The sequence below is a fragment of the Cygnus atratus genome, chromosome 1 (genome assembly GCF_013377495.2).
Source record: "Cygnus atratus isolate AKBS03 ecotype Queensland, Australia chromosome 1, CAtr_DNAZoo_HiC_assembly, whole genome shotgun sequence".
Classification (NCBI taxonomy): Eukaryota; Metazoa; Chordata; class Aves; order Anseriformes; family Anatidae; genus Cygnus; species Cygnus atratus.
The window spans coordinates 45,635,038-45,662,038 of NC_066362.1; the positions used below are offsets into that span (position 1 = coordinate 45,635,038).

At 38.8% G+C, this 27,001-nt stretch overlaps 2 protein-coding genes across 3 annotated transcripts in view; both read right to left on the reverse strand.

The window, feature by feature from the left end:
* The window catches only part of SCYL2 (SCY1 like pseudokinase 2), a 39,243-nt gene extending 24,821 nt beyond the window's left edge, over window positions 1-14,422 (reverse strand). Inside the window, exons 1-3 of one of the 2 annotated variants that reach the window (XM_035551575.2) lie at window positions 14,188-14,422; window positions 9,205-9,402; window positions 802-959 (exon numbers count right to left, since the gene is read on the reverse strand). In XM_035551575.2, coding sequence (XP_035407468.1) covers window positions 802-959; window positions 9,205-9,381 — 335 coding nt within the window. In that variant the 5' untranslated portion in view covers window positions 9,382-9,402; window positions 14,188-14,422. Of the gene's footprint in view, window positions 1-801; window positions 960-9,204; window positions 9,403-11,389; window positions 11,468-14,187 lie in introns of those variants that run through there. The other variant, XM_035551576.2, reaches the window with a different exon arrangement.
* A 1,731-nt stretch (window positions 14,423-16,153) lies between these two features.
* Window positions 16,154-25,131, reverse strand: ACTR6 (actin related protein 6). Its single transcript, XM_035551800.2, has 11 exons — window positions 24,885-25,131; window positions 24,453-24,570; window positions 23,394-23,462; window positions 21,899-22,022; window positions 21,021-21,156; window positions 20,873-20,929; window positions 20,051-20,149; window positions 19,787-19,865; window positions 18,281-18,452; window positions 17,259-17,397; window positions 16,154-16,442 (listed from the first exon to the last, which is right to left on the reverse strand). Exons 1-11 carry the CDS (start codon window positions 24,950-24,952, stop codon window positions 16,313-16,315), a joined length of 1,191 nt encoding a protein of 396 aa, XP_035407693.1. The 5' UTR covers window positions 24,953-25,131; the 3' UTR covers window positions 16,154-16,312.
* Between the last annotated feature and the right edge of the window lie 1,870 nt (window positions 25,132-27,001).

The window sequence follows — 27,001 nt, forward strand, 5'->3', positions numbered from 1 at the left end:
TTTAGGAGTTAATTAAATAAGGACCCAAGACAGAGTAACAGAAGGATAGGCAAATCTAATTAAAGGAACTGAACACTGCAAGGGCTGATGTCTGCCGTACAGTGCAGCTTCTTTAACTGTTCCCTGAATAACATCAAAATGACATTCAGAGTGACAATAAAAACTTGAAAACTCTCATGACCTTCCCCAGTAGGATCAGCTTTCTATTTTAACACAAAACCTTTGTTTTATTTGTCAGATTTTAGTGTGATGTTATCACTACAGTTGAATAATAAATGTGTAAGACTAACCCATTATTGTGCCTAGCGACCAATCATACATAAATCAAATAAGCACTACAAAAATGCACCAAATTTTGTCTCCCTCATTTGGCGTTTGAGGATCTTATAAACACATGTGGCCACAACGGATACAATTCACCCAAAGTCTCCAATCTCCCATGCATGAAGTATCTCATAAATGGAACAAATGAATGAACAACCTTTTAAAGGAAAACAAATATAAGAGAGTTCTTTAAAAGTGAAATTAATTGAACTACCACATATTCTTGCTGTAAGGGTCATGCGTAGTTACAGCTAAGATCACACAATAGATTATCAATTAGATTTACAACAGGGATGCATCCTATGACTTGGTGAAAAAAGATCTGAGGGTGGGCAGAATACCGTTCTCACATGAGTAAATATATTGAGATGTATATAAATATATACATCAGATGTACATGCTGAACGCTCCAGGTATTTTTTTTATTCAATAAAACAAAAACTAAGAAAGTCTGTTCTAAACTTTACCACAGGTTACCTGGATTCTTCCAATGGATGTTGAACAGTGAGCAGTCGAGGGTGTCGAAGTCTGGTTAGCTGCTGAACACCTCGTTTTAAAGAATCAATAATCTGATCCTTTTCAAATTTTTGGTACTTGTCTATTAGCTTCTTATCAAATACAAAAACAGCCACTTCCTAGAAATAAGCAACAAAAATCTTTCAGTATATAACACATCCAAAAAACAAAGCCTATACACAATTACATATGTGCACACATTTTTTAAATCAACAGTTCAATGCTACCAATGCAAGAAGTATTTCAATGTGTATCTACGTATATATCAATGTTTATCTACTTACTCTGTCCTAGTCATAATCATTGTGTTTGCATATAAACTCTGGAATATATATTTTAAGATTATTGTGCTACTGCTCCCAACCTTACAAACAGTAACGCATAAGCTATAATGTCTACCTATAGAATGACCAAGCAATGGATACACAAGACAGACAATTGCTTGATTTTAAGTAGACGGAAGCATTTACATTAACTATGAACAAATAAAATATTCGGAGGATATGCATTCATTTGGCATTAAATATATCAAGTGGTACTTTATTAAACTACACCCTGTCTCAGTGTTATGTTCCAAACCAATATGTTTTATATTAAATTAGATTTTCATGAGAGAATTTATGGTGACAGAACATGTGAGTAATCACTTAACCTGATCATTCACAAGATAACACATTTGGAATTTTTTTTTTTTTTTTTTTTTTTTTTTTTTTTTACATTTCACATGTAAAATGAAATGCCAGAAATGCAACAGATTTTAAAATAGAGGAAAGAATTCTTCCAACCAACCTCTGCAAATGGAAAAGGAGAAAATTAAGGAATTTATATGAAACTTCAAAATTACATAATTGGATGTGAAATAAAAAAAATTAGACTACATCTCCACTATGGAGGCCATTAAACAGAAATAAATCAATTGAAGAAAAAAGGAATTAAAATTTTATCATGAAACAAAACTGAAGCCTTTTTATACTCCTACAACAGTGTCATGATGAATAATAAAGTTAAAAAACAGTAGAAAATAATATGAAAACACACAGTTTTAGTTCCATGAGGAAGCACATGCTCTAGTACTGCACATTTTATATCCATTATTTTAATTAAAATCTTCAGGAACAGTCACATTATTCATTAAAAAAAGACGACCTCTAGCAATAGACTAACATAAATAAATAAATCAGTCCAATACACAAAAATAAGTTTATATTTTTTATCTGGTGCCTGTTTCACTAAACTGTTAGCAGGTGAATGCCTATAACTAACTCAACTAAACACACGTTTCCTGATTCTGTCCATCTCTTCTCCCTGTTCCAGCCCCAAGTGGGATGAGTCGAACAGTAACATTGACATAACGCAGGGAAGAACCAATCACAGGGGATGGCAGACATACTTTTTACTCACAATTCAAAAGAAACACACGTTTTCCAGTACAGCGCATTAATGGTTTGAGCAGTGAAGTGACCAATAACAAGATCTCCAACTAATATCGCAGTTCTGAAAACATTTCTGTTTTCAACAGTCAACAATATCAGATAGTGAATATTTAAATCAGAAAGCATGGGACATCAGCCATATTTTGAATATTTTATGATGGCTATAAGTCCTGTTGGTGCTTGCTGCAATCCTGCATGATTTGAAGTTTTTCAGAACTTTTACATATTCAAAATTAGCTCAAATACTTATATGTATATGAAATTGCGGTATTCTAGATATGAAAATGATTGCTGTCACATTGACTTTGTAGGTACAGATGCCCTTTTTTTTTTTTTTTTAAACGTTACGAAGTTTCAAGAATCAAAACAATTTGAGCTGTGTGGCAACTTTCTTTCAATACCTTCCTTTTCATGTAACACATCTGATGCCAGAAGAAAATCACCATGGTGCCCATGGACTACCCACGTCCCCTAAGATGTTCGATGCATTCTGGTATTAATAATTCAAAATACAGCATTCCAAAATGGGAGATATTCAATTCCATAACCTACACCAATTTTATATGCAAGCATCAACAACATAGTATCTTCACACCCGTAAGTCACCAAGTATCGTGCAGAAAAATGACAGAAGAGCTGAGTCTATAGAGAGACCAGAGAGACCGCGGAACATACTCAAGTTACAAAAATTACTGAAATGATATAATATACCTGGAAACACTTAAAAGCATTCAGAATTTTGCACTGCATAAGCCAAATAACCCTGTCAGATTTTGACTATGAACACATTTTTGTTCTTCCTTTTCTATTTTACAACACCTGATATTCAACCCTAAAAAGGAAGGAGGGCTACTGACTGTAGCTGATAGAGGTTCCATTTGCTGGTGATATAATTCCTTTCATGGAAACTTGAAACTGCAAAGGTTTATGTAAAGTTAGTAATTCTTTCCACAGAAAGACCTAGGAAAACTTCCAATTGTATTTTTTACTTCATAGGCTTAAAAGAAGAGAAACTTCCCTCTGCAAATGACGACTTGTTATTTAGTTCTTCAGTTGCATCATAATTCCAACTTTATGATATGAAAATAAATCCAGCATAAAAGAGAATAAAATACATTCAAAAATACAACTGCTTTAAAAAAAAGAAAGTGAAAAAAATTAATTTAAGAAGCATTTGTACTATGTTCTTAGTCATATGGTCTGAATTTTTGGGTAGACCTGTGTGGTGCCAGGAATTGGACTCGATGATCCTTGAGGGTCCCTTCCAACTCGGGATATTCTATGAAATTAGGGGCAAAACAGCAAAATCTTTAATTACAAAAACTTCCATTCATTACGTGACAGAAAGTAAACACACCTTGTTCAGCACGCTCTTGTCTCAGCAGTATACTGATAGCTCCACCACCTGAGCCAGGAAGAACGGACAAGTACATAGAGCTGTAGACAGCCACTCAAGAGATCTCAGTTTAGATCACAATCCTGTTCACAAACATGAGCCGGTCCGCACCTTCTTTCTCACCTCCTACATGCTTAAAGTGCTTTACTTCAAAGCAGTATTAGAAAGGTAAAGCTCAGTGATGTTAACACAGTTGTATGCTATGATATGCACCATACAAATACTTGCCAAGATAAAGATCTTAAAGAAATCATCTGTTGTTAGAATTTTTATCATGAATCACTGAAAAAAAACAAACAGTTCTACAATACCTTTGCCAAGGAATTAAATATCACTAAGTATTTTGCATACAACTTGTAAAAATGCTGTTAACTGTGCAAACAGGAGTAAACATTGCCCACAACATAAAAGACACAGGACATATTTTAATTGGGCTATAATCATATTAGCTCACCTGTAACACTTTTAAACCCTAAGCAGAAGAGGGTAAATCAGTGTTCTTGGATTGTGCTCACCTATTTCAGGGGAATCCTGTTGACCACTGTCCCAAAGACCTGTTTTTCACCAATACTTGCATTTGTAAAGGTTTTGTATCCTTGTAGTACGAATCACTAAATGTTCCAACTTCCTTTTTTTTTTTTTTTTCTGGCTTCTTTGGGCAGTTTTTATTTGTGCTGGGTGTGGATGAGATGGAGTTCACTTTCTCTATATAGCAGCCCATATGGTGCTGTGTTTCAGACTTGTGGCTGAAACGGTGCTGATAGCACATCTACCTTTTGGCTGTGGCTGAACAGAGCTTGTACAGGGTTCAAGGCTTCCTCTTTTTCCCACTCTGCCCTGTCAGCATGTGGGCTGGGGGTAGGCAAGAGACTGGGAGGAGACACAGCTGGGACAACAGATCAAAACTGACAAAAGGGGTATTCCATGCCATATAATGTCACATTCTGCAATATTAACAACGTAGAGGAAGAACAAGGGGTAGGGGGAGGTTTGTCTTCCAAGGTGGCCATTGTTCAGGGACTGGCTGAGTATTAGTCTGCCTGTGGGAAGTGGTGAACAATTGCTTTTGCTCTGCCTGTTGGTTTGTGCTCCCTCCCCTTTTTCTACACTTACTAAGCCATGAAACCTGCAACTCTTCTCACTTTTGTTCTTCCTATTTTTCTCCCCTGTCCTGCTGAGGACATTGAGTGAGCAACTGTGTGGGTGCTGTTTGAAGTCTCCCAACACATCCTCAAAGTCCACTTCCAGTCCTGCTTCATGTGGGATCTGCATTCCTTATGAAAGGCACACCAGCTCTGGAGACTTGCTAACATTGTCAGTTTGAAATATGCATCCATATTTACTCAACTAAACACCTTATAAGCCAAACAGAAAACAAAAATCCAGCTCCCATCTCAGCCAATACAACTGCTATAAAAAAAAAAAAGGAAAAAAAGTAATTCCTGAATCTTAAGAAACCAGGTAATGAAGAGTCAAAACTAAAAGCAAGTCCTACCCTGTTCTCATGCAAAGAAAAAGAAGTATTACTGATGTCCATCAACAAATGCCATGACCAAAGGAAACAAATATAAACAGTGCACCTACTAAGCACTTTTGGTGCTTCTCAGTAACTTGTGCCCCATCGCTTCAATTCTAGCTCTTGGTGTCCTCTACCCCCAACCAGAAAAAGGCAACCAGGCAGCCATGTCATACTTTCCTCTTTTGCCCCCAGGAGAAAGGCAAGCTACCCAAAGACTGCAGAAACACAGCGGGTTTCTGTGTCGATAAAGAAGCAAACACAACTACTAAGAATTTCTACGTAATGACTCTAAAAGCTGTGGAAATACAATGATAATGCAATAGCAACACTTCTGCCTATCCATTTCATTGCATCTTAGAAAGGACATTAACGATACAAAACACATGCAAGTACTACAGTACTCCATCACTCTACTTTCAAGGACATATAGAATAGTGTACAGGAATAATGGCAGAGATTAAGCACAAAACAATAAGGAAAGGAAAAAAACCACAATACTGAATAACTGCAGTTCACCATCTATCCTGTGAACTGAATGATGTATTGATCTTGTGGAAATAAATGTGATCAAGTTGTTAAAGACTAAGTTCTAAACATAGAAACAAAGGGAATTCTAAGGTAGAGTGCTTGATTTTAGGAACTTCGTTTTGCCTTTCACACGTTCTCCTTTTTACTTATATGCACTCATACGTTTAAAAAAAAGTTTGCCTTTTTTAACCTTGCTTTCCCATCAATTTGTTTCAGACATAAGGTATACAACACAACTATTTCAGTTTTGAAATTAATTAACCTTTATAGTTTGAATAACAGAAAGCTTTAATTTTAAAGATACTGCATGTACATTAGCCAAAACCAAAAAGCTGATTTACCTACCATTAATATATTTAGTACTATCACAATAAAAGTTAAACATGACTGTAGGATCCCTGAAGTACAAACCATTATCTCTTTAATTCTGCTAGTTTTTATGATTAAACTGGCAAGAACATTCTGAAGCAATCTTACCCTATCTTTTTTTTCATTGCTCTTTCTACACAGAAAAAAGGACAAGTACCACATTATGCCAGAAAAACCTAAGCATATAAAGATGTAATGTTGTGTAACTAGAAAGGGTGTAACTAGAAAGACTAAAAAAATCTTTTAAACAAGCAGTAAATCAGCTATCAAATAGCACGAGACAAATACATGCACACAGGTAAGTATTTTCCTCACTTTCTGTTAGGTTACCATTCAGTCACCAAGAAAGTAAGCAAGAAAAGGCATGACGTATTAAAAAAAAGTAAGCATTCGGAAAACCAGGAAAAACAGCAAGGGAGGAACCAGGTAGAAGTCTGAAAAGAATGTATCTACTGTCGTATCATACAGATCTACTGTCACAAGATAGGGAATTTTGTAACTGTCACAGACTTAAAATAGAAACCGAATTAATATACATTTGAAATCTGAACTTCAGCTGACCAACTTCTGTAAGACAGATGACTTTCACTTGTTCTGAGAACAAACATTTCAGATAAGCTACTGTTGCAAAACTAGTGATCCAAACATAGCTGTTTTTATATGGCTACAATGACTTATTACTTCTGTTGTTACAAAGTAACAAGAAGGGTGATTAAGTCTTACATCCAGCTTGTCAGATCACAATATACATTTGCTGTAAAGATACATAAATAAGTAATTAAATAAAAGGTAAGGGCTTGTAGCTCCATGCATGACTTCACAGCAATAACTGTTACCACTTTTAAAAAAGACAGCCAGCCACTTCCATATTGCCCAAGCAACACTCTAAAGGTACGTGCAAAAGAAAAAAAAAAAGGTAACATTAAACAACAGATATAGTGCAATGCAATTGAGCACAGTGTTTGTCTTGATGGGCAGCTTGGTTCTGCAATATCAAACTATGCTGACATGATGTTACCTAACTGGCAATATTAATAATGAATGGTAATTACATGTCAAATCACCAGCCAGCTAAAATTCTCTGCAATACAACTGCCTCTGTATTTTTAATGACCGAGGATGGCATACAAACGCACAGGTGTTTGTAAGAATTTATGGAGACAATACAGATTTAAATACGGTAACACTTGAACTAACCTTCTGTAAAGTCAGCCATCAGAATGCTCATCCAAAGCTGAAAAAACATGACTGACTGGAAACAAGTTCCATATACTGTCAACTGGGCAGACTGAAAGGAAGTTTCAGTAACTCTCTTTACCCTCAAAGCTATGCCTGGTACAGGTCAATTACTCACTGAACACTGAGATTGTATCAAGTCTATCAAAACTATATTTTCAATGTTATCACTGCTTTGAATAAGACAAAAAAAAATCATTACATTTGGTAAATTCAGTAAACAATGGATGTATTGAGTCCTGGAACAACTAGACAGATGCAGGAGAATCATATAAGCACAATATATGCTTAACATTATGCAGATTCTGACACTATCAGATCACACATTCCCCACATATTATTCACTCTGCATGTTATGTTTCTTTTCCATTTGCTACAGTTTATTTTCCTACCATCTAACAGATTATACCCATGTTTTCCAAAGTTATTCCCTTGTATCCTTTTCCTTTTGGCACATCTGTAGCATTGATTCATTCTCTAAGTGACTTCATATCACTTCAGCATCAAGTTTAATGGAAGGCTGTATCTTATTAACTCTTCTATTTACTCACTGAAAATTCTATTTCCTCTCCCAAGTTTGAAAGAGATATTTCACATTTCTCCCATACAACAAAATCACGCTCTATAATAACAGCTCTTAAACTCTGTTTCTGACAAACCTTCTTCCAAAGTCACTGTTGTAGTTCGACCCAGCTGGCAGCTCAGCACCACATAGCTGTTTGCTCACTCCCCCATCTGGGATGGGGGAGAGAATTGCGGAAAAAGGTAAAACTCATGGGACAAGAAAGCATAATAGGACAGAAAAGGAAGGGAAAAATAATACTATATATAAAACAAGCGATACACAATGCAATTGCTCACCACCTGCCAACTGATGCCCAGCCAGTCCCTGAGCAGCAGCCGTTTGCTGCCCTGTCCAACTCCCTCCTGTTCTACTGTTCAGCATGACACCACAGGTATGGGACATCCCTTTGGCCAGTCTGGGCCAGCTGTCCTGGCTCTGTCCCCTCCCAGCTTCTAGTGCACCCCCAGCCTCCTCGGTAGCACAGCAGCATGAAAAGCTGAAAAGTCCTTGACTCAGTATAAGAGCTGCTCTGCAACCACTAAAACATTGGTGTGTGATCAGCATTATTGCTCTCCTAAATCCAAAACACAGCAGCATACCAGCTACTACGCAGAAAATTAACTATCTCAGCCAAAACCAGGATAGCCACAATTCCACTTTTACCTACACGTGGCTTCACGAGGCAAAAGTTTATATACTAGTGCTCTACATACTAACACTTTAAGCAGAGTTACTTTAGAAGGCAAATATACCTGGCTGAAAGTTGCACAAGAAAGGCAAACCTCACTTCCACCACACCCTCCTCCTCTGCCCCACACCCTTCTGTCACTCTATCTCCTGACTTAATAATATCTCTAACCTTTCAATTTCTGTGTGGCAGCTGAGCAAAAAAATACAGCTTATTTTTCTGAGATCAAATAATGGCACAGTTCACGATCTTTTAATATTGTAAAGAGTTAGTATTATTCCCCCCAGAACTGCAAGGTAAACTAAACTGGAGAACTGATCTATGTTAAAACAAACAAGCTTCTTCCTTCTCGTCAGATCAGTTTTAACTCAAGTTAATTCTTGATCTTCGTGTCAAGTTTTACGCTATGAATACAGAACCACTTCCTTCTCTGGCAGCGAAGGCTGAATGTATCTATAACTTATGTAGAGGAGAACATTATATTTAAATAGTTTTGGTGTCTTCAATTCATTTTACACCCTTAGAACTCGTCTGCCCAGTTGGGTTTTGTTTTAAATACCACTTAAGAGCTGCTACCTACCAGCCTGTTATCTAATGCTTATAAACACAGGACTTTACTTGACAACCCACCTGTTTTGTTGATTTTTTAGTTCCATTAAATATCTTCCAGGCAAGACCGTTACCACCACTGGCAATATGTCGGCCAACATCAAACTCCCTGGTCACAGGATTTCCCATGACCGCGCTGGTGACATCTGCCGTTACCTTCGTAACGGTACTCTTCAGCTTATTCAGCATGGACTCCATGGTCTCTACCAAGGTAGTATCCTAAAAGGACAGGAAAAAAAAAAAAAAGCATCACAGTCTCTCAGAAATTCTATTAATATAAAAGAAATGTTGAAAATTATAATATTAAAGGACATCTAACCAAGGATCCAATAGGATATAGGAGTAAACCCCCCAAAAAAGAATACTGAAATAGAATTTCCAGGACTTTGCAGTCGGACATATTCATACTGCACAAGCAAATTTGTGAGCACACACGTGGGGACTGTACGTCCTTGTTCCCCCTCCTCAAAAACTTTTGAATCTGTTAATCATTCTTCGTTAGATCTATCAAAGCAATTGAGGACTGAAACACACAACCATTTCTTGAAAACGAATGACTGAATAAAGCAGAGAACCTACAAACTGCTCCCATGAAAGGAAAGGTTCACACCTTATGCATCAATATCAATCAAGCAGGAAAACCAAGTCCAAATGAAACCAGGCTCCATTAATTCCAGCGCTTATGGAACTACACATTTTCTGCAGGGAAAGACTGCTTAAAATCCCAGATCAGCAAGTGAAAAGATTGGTATTATACAGAAGACAATTATAAAATATGTTCTTTCCTACATTGTGCCTGCCAAAATGCAAGCTCAAAATTCAGTATTTTACCCATCAGAATTGCTGACATTACCTGTCTGACCTGAGTATTCATGAGCTGATCAGCTCCTGATGGAGTAGGGAACAACAAACTGCCTTTTTATGCAGCAAAATTGTATGTGCAAGTTTGTTTATATCACCTTGCAAATTTAAGAGCTAACTGTGGCTGCTTATCATTTAGTTCACCTTCCCCTCTACTGTGCACTTTCCTGGTTTCCTTAGTTGTCATAATTAGTTTCAAAAATCTGATTTGTCTATTCCATGAGACAAAAGTTTGAAGAATATATCCCATTTATACAACTGTCTCTCTGATAGCAGATACACAAGAAAGAATGGAGACATGAAAGAAATAGTGAAAGAGAGACACAGACATTCATCTTCTTTATCGGTGTGTGCAAAGATGAATAGAGAAGGCAAAGAAATGATTTCCTGGAATCAGTATTATGTGGTATTTTCAAATGCAACATCTAAGGATATTTCTTCATCTGACTTTTCAAATAAGAATACTAATGTCTTCAACCTATAGGAGAATAAACCTAAAACAGTACATCAGCAAATACGTTGAGATCTGTAGAAATGCTATTTTCACTTACAGCTTTATTTTTCATTTACTCAATTAATTGGTACAATTGGTACATAATTTGTGCAAAACTACCTTGAAAAATAGCAGATGTCACTACTGTTCAAATGGAAGAGACTAGATTCAGTTGCGATAAAGAATTTTTCCAAGTCATACTAACGAGGACAAAAGCAGCAGAAGGCACTAACAAGCAATCCAGGGAGCAGTGAGACTAATCAGCCCCAATGCCCATCAGATCTGATGTGAAGTGCCTATCTGCAGTGAATTAAACCTTCACCCACCGCTCAGGTGTTATAAAGCATTGTTCTGGTCTACACAGATTATCTGGTGTCTGATCAGCCAGCGTTTTTCACATTCATGACACAGATAGGAGTTTGTTTCCTCTCCACGGTTCCTCACTCTCACAAAACCCGTAGTTATTTATCTTTGGCAACTGCGTATCTCAGTCAAACTTGACTGAAATGACTGCACTAAAGTTATTCAGACATACACACCTTCTCCCCCTGGTACTACAGGGCTGATTCCATACAAACACAAGGCAAATAATCTGGTTAGTATTAAACTGGACAGACAGACTTGTTTCCTAAAAGAGGTAACAAAAACACTAAGCAATTTTTCTTAAAAGAATTTTCTGAGTAACTGAAGAATTCACTCCAGCGTAGGATGTATGGCACGGTGCTAACCTAGTTCTACGCAAATGCTAGCCCTGTGCTGGAAGCAACGCAGGATGTTGCTGTGTCCCGACTACCACAGCAGTTATATCCCACCCTCAGTAATCTTCCACAGCGAAACATGCAATTACACTACCGTTGTGAGTCCAGAGACACTTCTCCAATGTCCACTTCAGCTGAGTAACACAACTTTGTGCCTCTAAAGGGAGAGCCAGACTAGGAGACTTAAGAAAACATATTATAAAAAATAAAAGTATCAGCTTTAAAATCGGAAAAAGTTATGACTTCATCAGGACCACTCAGGAGCAGAACCAGATTATGAAGCACATTTGGGATGACGTAGGTCTTAATATGGGGATGAGGAGCTTTTGATATGAGGAGCTGAGCCTGAATACAGTGAGATAATCTTAAGAGTAATTATGTGCTTGCTTGGTATTTACTAACTCCTTTGTTGAGAACACTGCTGGAAATAAACTATGGAATCACAGAATTCCTTTAGTAAATAATTGTATTATTTGCGATACTTTATTACAATATATCAATTTTACCTATCAATTCTGCTATGGAAAAACACGTGCAATTCTTAAGCGTGCAGCCCAAGACCAAACAGCTTTGGACACCGTCCAAGATCCCTCTATAAAGGAACTTCTCCTTAACCTGCTAAGTTGTTAGAAACAAGGATCATGGAGTATTCTAATTAGGAGCAATAGGTATCTCTAGGTTTTATTCTGTAGGAAAAAACTCTATATACTAAAGGACTATAAAAACAATCCTAATGAGTTTAAGATTACCACTAATCTAATTTGTTTTTAAATTTTGTGCTATTTGTGTTCAGTTTTGTTCACTCCCAGCCAACAAATCTGTAGCATCAACACAACATAATCTTATGTTGGAATTCTCAAATCCAGAGAAAGACTTCACAAAAATAGTTGCAGTGATGGGATGAAGAAAATGTATGCGCGTGCATGCTCAAATTAGTTGCATAAACTCAAACAACAACTTCTCTATATATACAGACAGTGGAAAAATGTAGTACTAATCGTATGAGAACCGCCTTGTGCTGCGGGTGACAGACTAACTGCAGTGAGAAGCCCGGAAAAGCCGCAAGGTGAGAATGCTAACAGCATTCCAGTGTCTGAAGGGTTAGGGTTTAAAAAGCAATCCTGGCAGGCCCTGTCCAACAGGCTTGACAGTATGCAAACTACTGATTAATTCAGCTAAGAGAAAACTCGTACTGAGAAACTTACTTCTTGATAAGCAGTCTGAGTTTTAAGTTTATGTCCATCTAACACCATCTATACATTTGTAGAAATCCTCATGTCAACATTTGGACTGTGTTCTACAAAAGCGTTTTTCTTTGGCTCTATAAAAAATGATTGTTGTTACCAGTTTCAGTAAAAACTCAAACGTACATCAACAGGAACAGCGTACCTAGAAAATCCATACAAAAACAGTTTAAAAACTAAACTATTTGGGGTAATAACTAAAATACCAGAAAACATCATGATCCTAACTATATCTGAAATATGCCATTTTAGATCTCAATTGTAGGAAGCTGTTTGATTGTTCAGTTCTTTTAAGACTTAACTACTATTTATAGAAAAATTAACAACCACAGGACAATAAAGCAAGTCAGTTACCCAGAATGGAACTTGAAATTAAAGTTAAAAGGTAATAAATGATAAAAATACAAGATCTTATGAGTATTCGTGTCCAGACAAGCAACCCAGGACAGGCAATAACATTTAAGAACTTTGCCTTCCTCCTGTTTCAATTTGAAGGGTATTCTTAACATTACTGATATCAAGTCTGTGAAAGCAAGAACCTGATCCCAATACAAAGTGTATGAAATCTAGAAACAACCCTAAGAAGACATCTGGTATACAGTATGAAGTCCCCTCACAACTGAGTGGTGTCTCTGCTAGTATACATCAGCAAGAATACATCAGCACAGCAACAATCTAACCACTTGGCAAGGGTAATCAGCAACAACCGCCCAAAAGTAAGAACTGAGACAAAACACTCAAAATGTTTAAGTAAGAGTGAATCCTACATAAATGTTCCCCACCACTTTAATTCTCATTTAAACTAACTGCATGACTTAAAGCTATTAATTTATCCCTGAAGTAATTCATAGCTTCACCTGCTATACTACAGGGGTGCACCCCGCACAGCCCCCAGCAGCACACATACACAGTGCCAGACCTCTGACCCCATAAGAAGCCAGGATTCCCCATTGCGAAACAAGGCAGGTGCACGGCTACTTCAGGCCACACAAGCCAAACTACCAGCCCGCCAGCTGGACTTGTGCAATGATGTATTCACAGAAGAAAAAAAAAAAAAAAAAAAAACAAACAGGTGCTTGAACAACTGACTCTCAGAAAAAAAAAAAGGAAAAGAAAAAGGAAAATAAAGGAAAAGGAAAAAGGAAAAGGAAAATCGGGCTTAACCGAGTTCTGGCACTTGTTTTAACAATGACGTGAGGATCCAACACGATGACGTAATGCGCACGGTGCCGCTGCCTCCGAGCAAGTCACCTTCATGACTTTTTTCTCCAGCATTTGGGGACTGAGCCGCGACCGAAACCTTGAAGATTCGCCGAGCGGGCCCCACAGGGCTCTGAGCGGGGCTCTCCCCGCCCGTCACCCGCTGCCAGGGGGCGATCCCTGCGCTGCGCAACCCGCGGGGCTGCTTCCCGCGGCCGGCCCCCCGCACGCAGCGCGCCCCGCTCCTTACCCACTGCGAGCCCGGAGCCGCCAGCGGTGCGCGGCGGGTCCCCGCCCGCCCCCAGCCGCCCCAGGGCCGCTCCCGGCCGGCAGCGACCGCGGCTCCAGGCCGGGCCCCTTCCCCTCCGCTCCGCAGCCCCGGCGGAGCCAGCGGCGCTAGGCCGCGGGCAGCCGCCGTGCCGCGGGGCCGGGCGGGCCCCTCACCCACCTCAGCGCGGGGGAAGCCGTTGGCACGGGGCCCTACTGCCGGGCCCGGCGGGCCGCCCGTCCCGCTGCCTCCGCCTCGGCCCCGTCCCGCTCCGGTTACTCCATAGCGACGGCGGCAGCTCCTCACTTCCGCCCCGGCGGGGCGGCGGCCGAGGGGGACGGCGGGAAGTGAGGCGCTGCCGGCTTCCGCCGGGCCGCCGGGCGGCTCTGCCTGCACCGGAGGGCGGCAGTCGACGGCCCCTACCCGCTCGTCCGCCCGCCCCCCGGCCTCGCCGCTAAGGACGGGGCAGGGCGCGGGGCTCCCCTCCCGCCCCTCGTTTCTGACGGTTCCACCCAAAATCACCTGGGGGGTGGGGATTCTGGCCGCACCCCCACCTCTGTTTGTAGGTTCTGTGTCATCAAATCCGTTCCCAGCATGAATCCGTATATGAACAACCTCTATATGAAGATTTCAAAGTAACAGCATACTACACTCCTTGGAGTGGTGTCCCATATTTTCTTACACAGAATAATACAAGTTATATTCAAGAATTTGTAGAAGTTACTGCTCTGCATGAATATCTTAGTTGTCCCCTCTACAGCTAATACACAGAAGCAGGAGGATACCTCTTCCACTTAGACTAGAGGAAAGCCACCAGGAGTTGCAAGTCCAAAGTATAAGAAACTGTATTTGTGAAGAAGGATCATCTCAGCAAACTGTTTAATTGGGACAGCTCGTTATCCAGATTTCTCATTCCCTGGAGTGCTGGGTTTAGTTCCCATCTGTATTGCTCTTATTCCGAGACCTCTGGGTAGTAACAGGAGCTTACCAAATTGGGATGGCGATCAGAACGAGATGGCTGTAACAGCACATGCTCGTCTGAAGAAGAAAAGAAGCACAAGCCAGCAATGAGGATATGTATGTATCTTAATGCTCTGAGTAATCCTGGGGGCTGTCAGTATGCACCTTTGTTTCCCCTGTTCATTTGGTCAACTCTGACTGTTCAACTAGATCGATTACCCTTGGATCGTATAGATATGAAAAACAATTTTCAGAAAATAATAGCATCTAGTTTTGCTTCAGTCCCCCTCACTGGAAGGAGACTTGTTAAAGTCCTCTGAAGGGCATGAAATCTGGTGAAGCTTCTGCTTAACTCATGTCATCAACTGTCTAAGCCAGCCACCTTCATTCCAGGCTAGGTAAATAGTGCTTTAACATAGGGCAGACGAGAGAGGGAATATGGCCCTGCAGCTGGGAATAGGCCATTCCTGAGCCCATTGAGTATCACCAGCCCAACTAGAGAAGAATTCACCTACAGTCATGAGTCAAGATCAGTGTCAGCACCTGCCACCCTGAGTGAGTGCCTAACTGTCCTGACACCCAAGGCAGCCAGGTGTAGCAACACACACCAGCACAGCTCTCCCATCTGGCTGTTGCTTGTCAACGTTGCTCTTTCCTGCCCCACGTGCACTGCTGGCAGAGTAAAGGAGCTTCTTCTGATGCCACAGTTGCATTGTAAATAGAACTAGTAACTACAGGCTGGGTCATTTCTGTTTGTGTGGAATGCAGGTCTAGGACACAGATAGGATTAACCAAGCCACAGCTGCAAACTTGGTTCACCTCAGACTATATAAGCCTGGTAGAAATTCCAAAAGGTGAGAGGAAGGGGAAGAGGTTTGTTTGCTCTCCAAAACAAGAACCCACTAACCCAAAACACCAAAACCCCTTTTTAAGAAGGAAGTGTTCAGATTACTCTTGGGCAATTTTGAGTGACCTTTTAAGAAGTGTTTAATGTCCAGTCAGTTTCATAAAAATTCCCCCCCCCCCAATTAAGGTATCTTAATTTCTTCTTAACGTGTGTTACACCAGTAAGAGCATTCACTATTTTTATCGCCTCATGCTATCAGTTTTTTGCAGTAAGAATAATAATGAAGCTATCAGTAAAAGATGAGAACGTAATGAAATGCAACACACACATTTCATAGTATCAGGTTTGTAAAACTTTATTTTTAAACTCTGAAAATGAATTTTCCCCAATCCAGTTAAGTACAGGAAAGCTAAAACACAATCCTAACTGACAGAGAACAAGCCACAGTTCACAGTTCTGAGTAAAACACTGGTATAACAATATAAGCAACTATACTACTTATATATCAAATTTCTCTTCACAGATATTGTGCCCATGCTCTTCATAATCTTCTCTAGTTACTACCATGTCTTCGAAGTCATCGTTTTCAGAAATGAGCTTCCCACCTTCCCAAGAATAAGTAATAGGGCTGAAAAATGAATAAAACTATTGTTAATTTTATCCAAGTTCATTTAAAATATAAGTATGCAGTGATGATTTCCAGTAATTATTTAGCTATACCTAACAAAAAATATCTAAAATCAGAAGAGACTGTTTCAAGATAATTTTTTGATTGCTAAATGAAACCATCCAGCACCAGACAAATTTTGAGACAGTTTCAAATTTTACCAGTGCTAAGTGGCTTCCCTTTTTATAAAATATTAAGTACCTTTTGTGAGGAAGGAAGTAGAGATGTCTTTGTATTTACTTTGCACAGGTAACAATTCCTTAATATTTAAAAATACTCTTTAATAATACTTTAAAAGGTAAAATTTTTTTGTACTATCAAAGACTACTTGTTTTGGCTCAAATGTAAATTCACTTGGTGCAAAGATGTTATCCCTTCCAAATCCATGAAGTGGCTACAATACTAATGACATGCCAGCATTCCTGTGCTGAAAATTCTTTCAAGTAAAGGACTAAACTCTAATTGTGCATACTTATGTATCCAATTCTCTTGATGAAACTATAGTCTTACTGATCTATTTGTAATAGGACTGTTCCTGGAAACACCTACTTGTGTGCTTAACTTTATTAGGCAAAGTAACAGGCAAGCAGGTGGTCTCTAATACATTGTTTGTCAGAAAACACACCAGATTAAAACATCCTTCTTGTACAATGTTGGTTCACTTAAATTAAGGGGATGAATTTAAATATTAATTATCCTTTTATCAGCAAAAGAAATCCTACTTTATATTTTTTTCTGCTAGAAGAAAATGCTTATTCTGTACAGTTTAGGGCTTACTTTTCAGGAAGAACAACAGAAACATCATAGTCAGTTGGAGTGAGGCATCGAACTTCAGAATAGACCCGATCTCTGAAGCCCGGAAAAAGGGTGTTTCCTCCAGTCAGAACTATATTCTTGAAGAAATGAGGTTGCATTTCTTTAAAATTAAAAAGAAATAATAATATCTGTAATTAGAGACTAAAGATTTATTTAGAAATTGAAGTTTATTCCCAAATTTGTTATGAATTCAAAATGGAGTAAGAAATAAAGTAGTGATTATATAGTGATCACATCAGTTAAATAGTGTTAATGCAAAACAGGAAAGTGATCACAGTCTGTTCATTAATTATCAAAGCCAAAGTCTAAAAAATCACGTTTTAATTTTCTGTTACATTGCATGCCTACCAACACATTTCCCTTTCAAAAGGGATTTTATTTTGTACTTAAAAAAAATATATACATATATCATTTCATAGGCTCAACACCTCCGTACTTATGTGTTAACACAAAACCTATGGAAGTCTTCTTTGTAGTAACATTAATGTTACTACTACATTAGTGTACATAATCTGTAACATGAAAGCATTAATACTACTCCTGACAAACACAGTAGGCAGAAAGGTTTTAGACTTTGATGCTTGAATGACTGGACTGGCTTTGGCCAGTTTGAGTTTTCTTTCAGTGAAGAAATATTCTAAAACACAAAACTAATTTCGGGTATATTCTATCATTGAAGACATGTAAGTCACATTAGTAGATGATGTTGGGAAGAGTTCAGTATACAGTGATTAACTGAAACAGAAATAGAAGCCAACCTATGTACCGCCACAAAGCTCTGTTTGCATAACACGGCATCTTGTAGACAATAATCAGTCCTAGGGCATGTGACACATACCAGAAGACAGAACAGTTCACATCTTAATAATTGGCATATTGAGAGTATTAGCATCCAAAGAGTCTTAAGAAGCTAGAACAAACAAAAAACAAACAAACAAACAAAAAAACAACGACAACAAATTTCAAAACACTTGAAGTTATACCTTCAGGTAAATTCTGAATAGAATCAACAATAGCTTCAGGAATTCCCATCTCTTGAATACCAATATCTGAAGGATGGAAGAGTATTTCTGGAACTGCAAATCTTTCATTTGTTAGACGAAGTATTTGTTCACCAGTCTTGTATTTTCCACTTAACACCATCTCCTCCCTTGGCTAAATTAAAGATAAGGATAGTAACCACAGTTTAGGAAAAGAAATTATATCCTGGAGTGTTTAGCTAATCTTTTTCATATACTGCAGTGGAAGGCCAAATATTCTACATTAAGTTATACTACCTACGAAGTCTTTTAAGAATAATACAAACTGTGGTATTAAATTTGAGTCTATCAACTTATCAGCTGCAGGTTTGCCAATGCAAAATACAGTGAATATACGCAGGAGTGACACTTAAGATATAGGGACTGCTTTTGAAACTCTGGCCAACTCAGTAAATAAGGTAACACTGTTAAATTTTCACTCCTATGAAGATTTTCCAGGCTGTTCTACTAAACAGCTCTGAACTTTCTACATACTAGAGCATTTAGATGAAATTCAGAGACTTACTAAAACAAAGCAAAGCAAACTTCCTTCAACAAATAATAAAAAAAAGGCACAATACAATAACGTTACATGATAATTGAGAGTAGGGTGCGTGACAGCACAACTATAGAAAACTGCAAGTTTTAAATAATAGAACATAAAGTCCTATGCCAGAGATGTAGCATTTCATTTTCATGCCAACTTCCTAAGGAAGTGACCCGCTGTCTACTTTCCCTCTCATCTGAGATGCAAATTAGAGGAAAACTTTAGGTAACTGCTCAGAATCCGTTTTTTCCACAAAGCTCACAGGATTCTCAGAAGGAAGGTAAAACCTACCTCCAGAAGAAGGAGGTAGCAAAAAAACAAGTCAGCACGTGGAATTACTTCTTAGCTACAGTGGTTGCAACCAAATTAATACAAATGCAGCGACTAAATACACGTGTTATTAGGTTTGCACTGACAGCAATCTGAAATCTGAGGATAGTCAAGTGCATTTGGCTTTGTGATTACATTTAGATGTATACTACAAGTTAGTATCACTGTATGTGTGAATTGCTATATACAAACAAGCTTCAGGAAGAATGCAAGCTAAATAAATTCTTCATTTTGAGCAGTTACAGAGTGTGTGGAATCATCCTACAAAACAACAATATACCGTTTGACAAAGTCAACAAAAATAGATGACGGATTTTGTCATTTTTCTACCAGAATATGGAAGGAAGAGATGGAGCCTATGCCATCATTCATTATTCAAACAATACACAATATTTTTAAAAGCATCTGAGCTACTTCACGGATTTGCCACTGAAAATTTATACAACTTGTGATACTTGGGCATTTTGAAAATTTAGCCAGTTAATGCATAGCACAGAAAGAAGTTACAATGCAGCACTAGAAAAAAGTCTTTTTGACCATCAGGAGTGTATTTGTGCAGCGGAAAACAGTCCAAAAAATACTTAAAATATTACCTTACAAAATCCTTTTTTGATTGTGCTGAAGTCTGGCAAAACATAATCTACCATTACAGTATTTTCCTCTCCTTTCAATCTAAAAGAGAAGAATGTAAAACACAACAGAATAAAGAACAAGTTCTACAACCCAACGATTTTTTACTGACTGGATTTCTCTTGACTTAACTGGAAAAATTTCTAATTTACAGGATATATTTTTTTCTGTACAAATAGATTATTCAGAAGTACCAACTTTTACATTTAATAGCATTGTATCCATACTTGGCAATCTCCATGTCCTTGTAAAAGTCTTGAGACACATAACACACATCTTCTTTTACTTGGTTAATTACATGCGTTTCATCCATAACATGCAGTTGCCTGTGCAAAACAAACAAACGAACAAACAAAAAAAAAAACAAAACAAAGAAGTTTGAGAATAATTATAATTCTTAGTATTACCTGTTCAAGTTTTGCATTGGAGATAGGTTACCATAATTTCAAATCACAGAGATGTACTAGTATCTAAAGCTTGCATTCAATTTACAAAAGCATACCTGACATACCAGAACTTAGTATTTTATTATATTGCAACTTAATAAACACAAATATCTACCTGCGTTTGCCCTGTCTTAAGAAGAATAGCCGTAACTCTGCAATTAGTTTTAATAGCAAAGGTATTACCCCTTTGCTCTCTCTTTACCTAGGTAAAGTCTCAAGCTAAAAGAACTTAATAAAATGTCAACTCTATTGAATTTTATTTGTGGTGTAGATAGAATCAAAATGTAGCACTTATTTGACAGCTGACTTATGAACTACTGAAACATCTGAGAAAACATAAGAACCTGTATAATTGTGAACATGCACACACCCTTGGCAACTTCAAAAGCGCTGGCACTGTGATGAATTAGGCTGTTGTTTTTTAATTATTTTTTTGGTGGCCTAAGCTCAAGATGGCAATTAGCAGATTATAATAGACAAAAATCCCCTTTAAACAGCATTTAATCAAAAATTCACATAACCAGAAAGAATATCCCCACAAACTTCCCACACATTTTATATCAAGTCTCAAGATGATGGTCAGTAATTAATCTCTTACTTTACCTGTAAGATATTATCTCCTTCAGATGATTGGTTAAGAGTTTTCCCCCAACATTAATCCTACATAAAAAAAAGTAACACAAGGAATTCTGTAGTTACTAACTTCAGGCATAACAAACAATTCTCCTAAAAAATCAATAATAGTGCTTACCTGATAATTGCCTCTTTCTTCTTTTTACTTCTGCAATATGGTACAATATGTGTAAAAGAGTATCCACTATCCACAATGATACAACATAGCTCAGATGGATTATCCCGGAAATACCTGTGCGCACTAAGAGCTCCAGCTGAAAAACAGAAAATTTCATTCAAACTTTACACGAATATACACTTTCAGAATTCACATTGATATGGAAGTGCTTCAAATTTTAAATGCTTTTTTCAGACTTGTAAGAACTCAATACAAAACACTATAGCCAACAAGTGAACTAATTTTGACAGTGGATAAAATTAAGTATTGTATATCCTCTCCCCCTTTATTCTTTTTCATGGATTCCAGTGCATGTTCTGTTCCCTCTTCTGTGGCCTAAACAGATTGATCACACCACAATTTATCAAAACAATCTAAAGGGATATCTATTTTTCAAAAGGGTTGAGATGTTATTTTACCATTCCCTGTGATCCCTGCAAGGTAATGCATTTCTCGACCACAATGCTGCATTTTATTTGAAATACAAAGCAAAATTAAAAATCACCACCACCCCCAAAAGAGGAACGCTGTCAAAGTCTCCACACAAATCTTTGGTAGACTTCCTCAAATGATATCTTATTTCAAAATATATTCATTATCTCTGCCATCTTTTTCTCCTCCCAGATTTGCTTTAATTATATGCAAGACACTCCTTAAAAAGTAGTATAAAAGTAAAGGTTCAATTTCCATAAAAATTTTTAATCGAGTCTGAGTACACATATTAGCGTATTATTCAAGAACCAGGAAAGAAATTAAGTGATTTGTATGTGTATGCATTTAAACATAATTGGAATTTTAACCTTGAAAATAATAAGTGAAATAGAAGGGGATATACTCACCATTTACTCTAAGAACTGCTTGAAACTGATATTCTTCAAATAGGATTTCATTCATGGATTCTTGTATTGAACTGAAGTTAAAATAAGGTTCAGTGATAATAATGTTGGTATCTACAAAATCCACCTATGAAAAATACACAAAGATTGTCCTTAAACAAAAATTTAAAAATAATCCACTATGACATTTTGCAGCAATTGAAGACTGTGTAAATTTGAAGACATGATTATCACTTGCCATATCTGTTAGCAGAAGCTGGGCTTATAAAGTTTTACTTTTTTTTTTCCCTTTGTGAAGACTTTATGAGCAGTGATACAATTTAATGTATTCATGGTTTAAAACATAATAAAAGGGAGCACCTCCTTATATACTCTGCTCCTGTTACCATCCTTAGATATTGTAATGAGATACCCATGAAAAACACTACAATACTCATAAAAGATACTTTACACCAATTCTATCAACTACAGCAAGATTTCTTTTCAACAGCTCAGCATTTGCATCAAGAAATCATGTATCTATTAACCAAAAACCAGCACAAAGCAGAAACAACAAAACTCCCAGTGACCTCTTACAAGGCCTGCGAAAGATCCTGGACTTTCTGCGTTTGCTAATGCCTCGAATTCCATTAGAGAAAACTTCACATAGTTATTTTCACCATAACTAGATACGGCCCCAAACATATTACCAGCTGTATCTCCCTCTGTAGGTTTTACTCATGAACAAACAAACAAACAAACAAAAACTGTCAACGAATGGAATCTAGTTCCAAAATGTAAATGAAAGCTAAATACCAAAAGCCAGAACTGTATATTTTTAAGTATGAAGATTAAGACATTTAAGGTACTCTTTCATTCTGTATCCTACATGTTAACAAAACAAACCAAAAACTTTCAGAGTAAGTAACAATACACCATATTAAAAAAAAAAGTACAAGAGAAGCCTTATTACACATCTTGGGCTACATCCAGTTGGTGTGACAAACAAGAAAATTGCATTTCATATATTTATATTTTATAAATTCAGTTAATTCATTGGCAATAAATGGTTAGCCAAAGATACAGCTACTTAATGCCTGTGTTTTGGCCTACTGACCTAGTTCATCCCTATCTTAAATGAACAGTTTCTTAATCTCTAAACCACATTGTATCTGTCTATAATGATGTTTTTGTTTTTTTATTTTACAAACTTGAACTCTTAATTATATTGATGTGAATTTAAGATCGACATATGTAAATTGACCTCAGTATGGATACACACAAAACTGGAAAGTTAAATACTTTAGAAATTCCTATACCAGAGCTCAAAGTCATAATTTTCGTCAGTTTACAATAAATCCTTGTGATTTCTAATGGAAGTCACTTACAAAGAGAATAGTAAGCTCAGCAGTTTTATTTAATATTTGATGTACTTATGTTAAATCCAATAGTCAAGGCTTAACCTACACAAATTGATTATTAAAAAAAAAAAAAGAGAAAGAAGGAAAGAGGCTCTTACTTGATACATTTCTTTTCCAAAAAGATAATCCCAAACTTGTCTCTGGACATCCCAATTAACCAGGTAACCCTGTAGGAATTTTGAAAAAAAAACAAAACACCATTATTTAGAAAATAAAAATATACTTCACTTTTTAAACAATTACTAGAGATCGAAAAATGTCAAACAATTGATGATCTGACAGTATAAAGAAATCTGAGAGTGAAAGTGTCTAAATTCTCACAATTCTATGCCAAGAGTTAAGGTAACATGAAATAAACAATGTTACAAATATCCTCCACCTAAATCAAAGAATCACAGAATGGTTTGGGCTGGAAGGGACCTTAAAGCCCATCTAATCCAAACTCCTACTACGGTCAGGGACACCTCCCACCAAACCACATTGCCCAAAGCCCCATCCAGCCTGACCTTGAAGACCTCCAGGGATGGGGGAGCTGTGTCGACAGGGACTATCTTTACAGAGGAAGACATACATGATTTGACATTGAGCAATCATTAAATCATCCTATTTCATTCATACCACTACATACTCTATATATTGATATATACAGCGTACTCTTATATAAAAACCATATTCACGTGTTTATCAGTTTTTAACAGTATGCAGACAGATAAAAAAGGCAGTCTAACATTTGACAAAGAGATTCTCCATAATAACAACTGTCCAACTAGCATATAAATTTAAATCACATACGTACAGGTTCCAAATAGTTATATATATTATACATCTACGTTATATACTTGACAGATGCAGCATATGGGGGCAGCACCAGGTGGAAACAAGATTACATGAAGATTTTGAATTCCAGCTAGGGAACTTGAGGTGTGACACACAGATAAGGCTGCCAGGAGCTGTGCACATAGAAGAGCAAGGTAACTCGCTTCCTGCACGCACTTACTGTGCTTGGCAGCAGCGCTGTGACACTGCCCGCTGCCCAGCGTGCCTCTTGTACGCCACGACATCAAAACCTGCCGTGGGGGCGCATGGCACAAGAAGTATGCCAGGAAGCACCTGCTGCTGCCTGGCAGCGCCGCTCGGCTCAGGCTCTGCCCCGTTACCTTCTGAAAGGGGAGGATGTAGAAGAGGCCCGAGGGGTCCTTGATCTCATCCAGCTGATTCGCCGTGAAGGTTTTCAAGCGCGCCGTCTTCGACCTGAACTGGCAGTTGGGGATAACGCTGCGAGAGAGGAGCACAGCTCCATGACACACGTCGCAACCGGCCTCGTCCCGTCACGTCCCCGAGCTGCGGGTCGCCTGGAGCCCATTCGGGGCCGGGGGCTACCGGGGGGCGAGCTCGGCCCTCGCCCACCCCATCCTCCATCCCCCATCCCCCCCTCCCCCATCCCGGTGCTGAAGGAGAGGGGCGGGGCCTCCCCCCACCGCCCGCGGGGGCGGGGCCTCGCGGTGGCGAGTGCGCAGGCGCAGTACCGGCGGTGGGCCGGGGAGGGGAGGGGCCCGGGCGCGCGCGTCTCGCCCCGCCCCGCCCCTCACCTGACGTGCGCGTGGCTGTAGCCGATCTTGGCGGTGTAGGCGCCGTTATCCAGCACCAGCGTGGCCATGCTCCCCACGGCGCCACGGCCGCCGCCGTCCCAGTATTGATCCGCCACCGCCGTGGGTCTCTGTGGTTACCATAGAGCGGAGGAGCAGCGCGCGCGCGTTGCCTGTCGGGACGCAGCCGTGCCGCCGGGACCGCCCCACGCCGAGAGCCCGCCTCCGGCGCCGGAAGCTGTCGCCGGGGGAAGTGACGAGTGTAGGGCCCGGTGCGGCTGCGTCACGGCACCGCCCCCTAGCGGGGAGGACAGGAGGGCGTGGGGAGCTGGGGGCGGCCTCTTCTCGCGGATAGCCAGTGATAGGGCTGGAGGGAACGGCCTCAAGTTGCCCTAGGGGAGGGTCCGGTTGGAAACGAGGAGACATTCCTTCTCAGAAAGAGCGGTCAGGCGTTGGGACGGGTTGCCCAGGGAGGTGGTGGGGTCACCGTCCCTGGGGGTGTTCAAGGAAAGGTTGGGCCTGGTGCTTAGGGACATGGTTTAGTGGGTGACATTGGTGGGAGGGGGACGGCTGGACCAGATGATCTTGGAGGTCTTTTCCAACCTTAATGATTCCATGATTTTGCTTTATCTGTTACATACCATCACAGTGCCTGCTGTCATTCAATAAAATAGGTAATGCAGCACTTTGTATCTCCACGTAACTCCCCCAGAAATATAAACCGTAAGGATAACCGCTACTCCGTGTGATTCTTGTTCATCCTAACAAACATCAGACATCTTTCCATGAGCCACCATGTGCAGCGGAACACACCAGTTTTTAGACCAATCTCTGCTTGTCAGATCTTAAGGACAGCATCATTAATCCCTGCACTAGCAGATCCGTTCTTTGGCTCTTGAGGTGAGGTCACAGGAATTACCAGAGGCCTGTTTCTCCAGGTCAGGAGTTCCAGGATCCTGTTAGAGGACACTGTGAAGTGTTGTTTTCCTTCTTTGTCCGTTGACAGGTACCATAACAGTAAATTTTGGTTTTGTAATTAAAACTCCAAGCCCAAAACACACAAAACAATGCTTTAGGTATTCACAGGTTTACAATGAAGCACACAACATTATTCATAAAATCATGTAAACGTTACTTCACCCTTTATTAACGACATAAAGTTCTCAGAGTAAGAGACAAATTCATTATAGCTGTTGCTAACTTTTTGTCTTATGAAATTAAATGAGAAAGGCAGAATTTAATTAATTCCTTTTCCTCTTCTAGATACCAGCTCCAGCTCTATTAGATTATCATTCGTTATCATGTAATGACTTGTATTGAATTCAGTTAGCTGTTCTTTTTTTTTTTTCTTCTGTTTTAGATCTCATAAAATAAATATCAGGCCCTTAACAGTTCACTTACGTTTATGTATATAAGTATTTTAAATCACTAGGAACTAAAGATTATTATTTTTTTTTTTTTACTATCGTTGCTAACTGGGGACAGATTGCATACGTATTTATTGTGTTTGCTTACACACTCACCCAGATATTTGCATGGCACTTCTGATAAACCTTCTTTGTTGTTAATGGAGTACCTAACAAAGTCAGTACCATAGGAAGGATACAAAAATATGACCTTCAAAGTCACTTTTACACAGCAGCAAACTTTGTACATTGATATTTGTATATTGTATATTACAATAGTTTAGAATTCATATTTTGTGATGGTTTTCAACTTAGAGCAATGGTCCATCAGACTACTCAAGCTTTGCATGTCTGGAATTGTTTTTTTTTTCCATTATCCCTACAAAGCCATGCTGAATTTCTCATGCAGCAAGTATAAAACAAAATACACACTGAAAGCAAATCAGAACTTCTTAGGTCACATTTTATTTGTTCTTTTTCCACATCCTCTACTGCCTCATTTAATGGAAAAAAAAATATTTTTGTTAATTCTTCTGTTTTCTTCATGTTTCTGAAGTTACTTTGATTCTAGTTATGTATTTTTTCCCTGTCTGTATTCCATTCCAGTTTACACAGTGAAGAAATCCACACCGCATGAAAAGTTGGACTCCATCTGCACACCCCCTGCAAAGCACAGAAATGCAGATTTGCTGTGCTCTGTGGGAATACACGGCC

Excerpts from the sequence above, each read along its gene's own strand:
- ACTR6 (XM_035551800.2), bottom strand. The coding sequence starts at position 24,952 with ATGGCCACGCTGGTGCTGGATAACGGCGCCTACACCGCCAAGATCGGC. Across the intron at positions 23,463-24,452 it reads ACATCCTCCCCTTTCAGAAG|GGTTACCTGGTTAATTGGGA; the intron begins GTAACGGGGCAG and ends AAATTCCTACAG. Across the intron at positions 20,930-21,020 it reads AAGAAAGAGGCAATTATCAG|GATTAATGTTGGGGGAAAAC; the intron begins GTAAGCACTATT and ends TTTTTTATGTAG.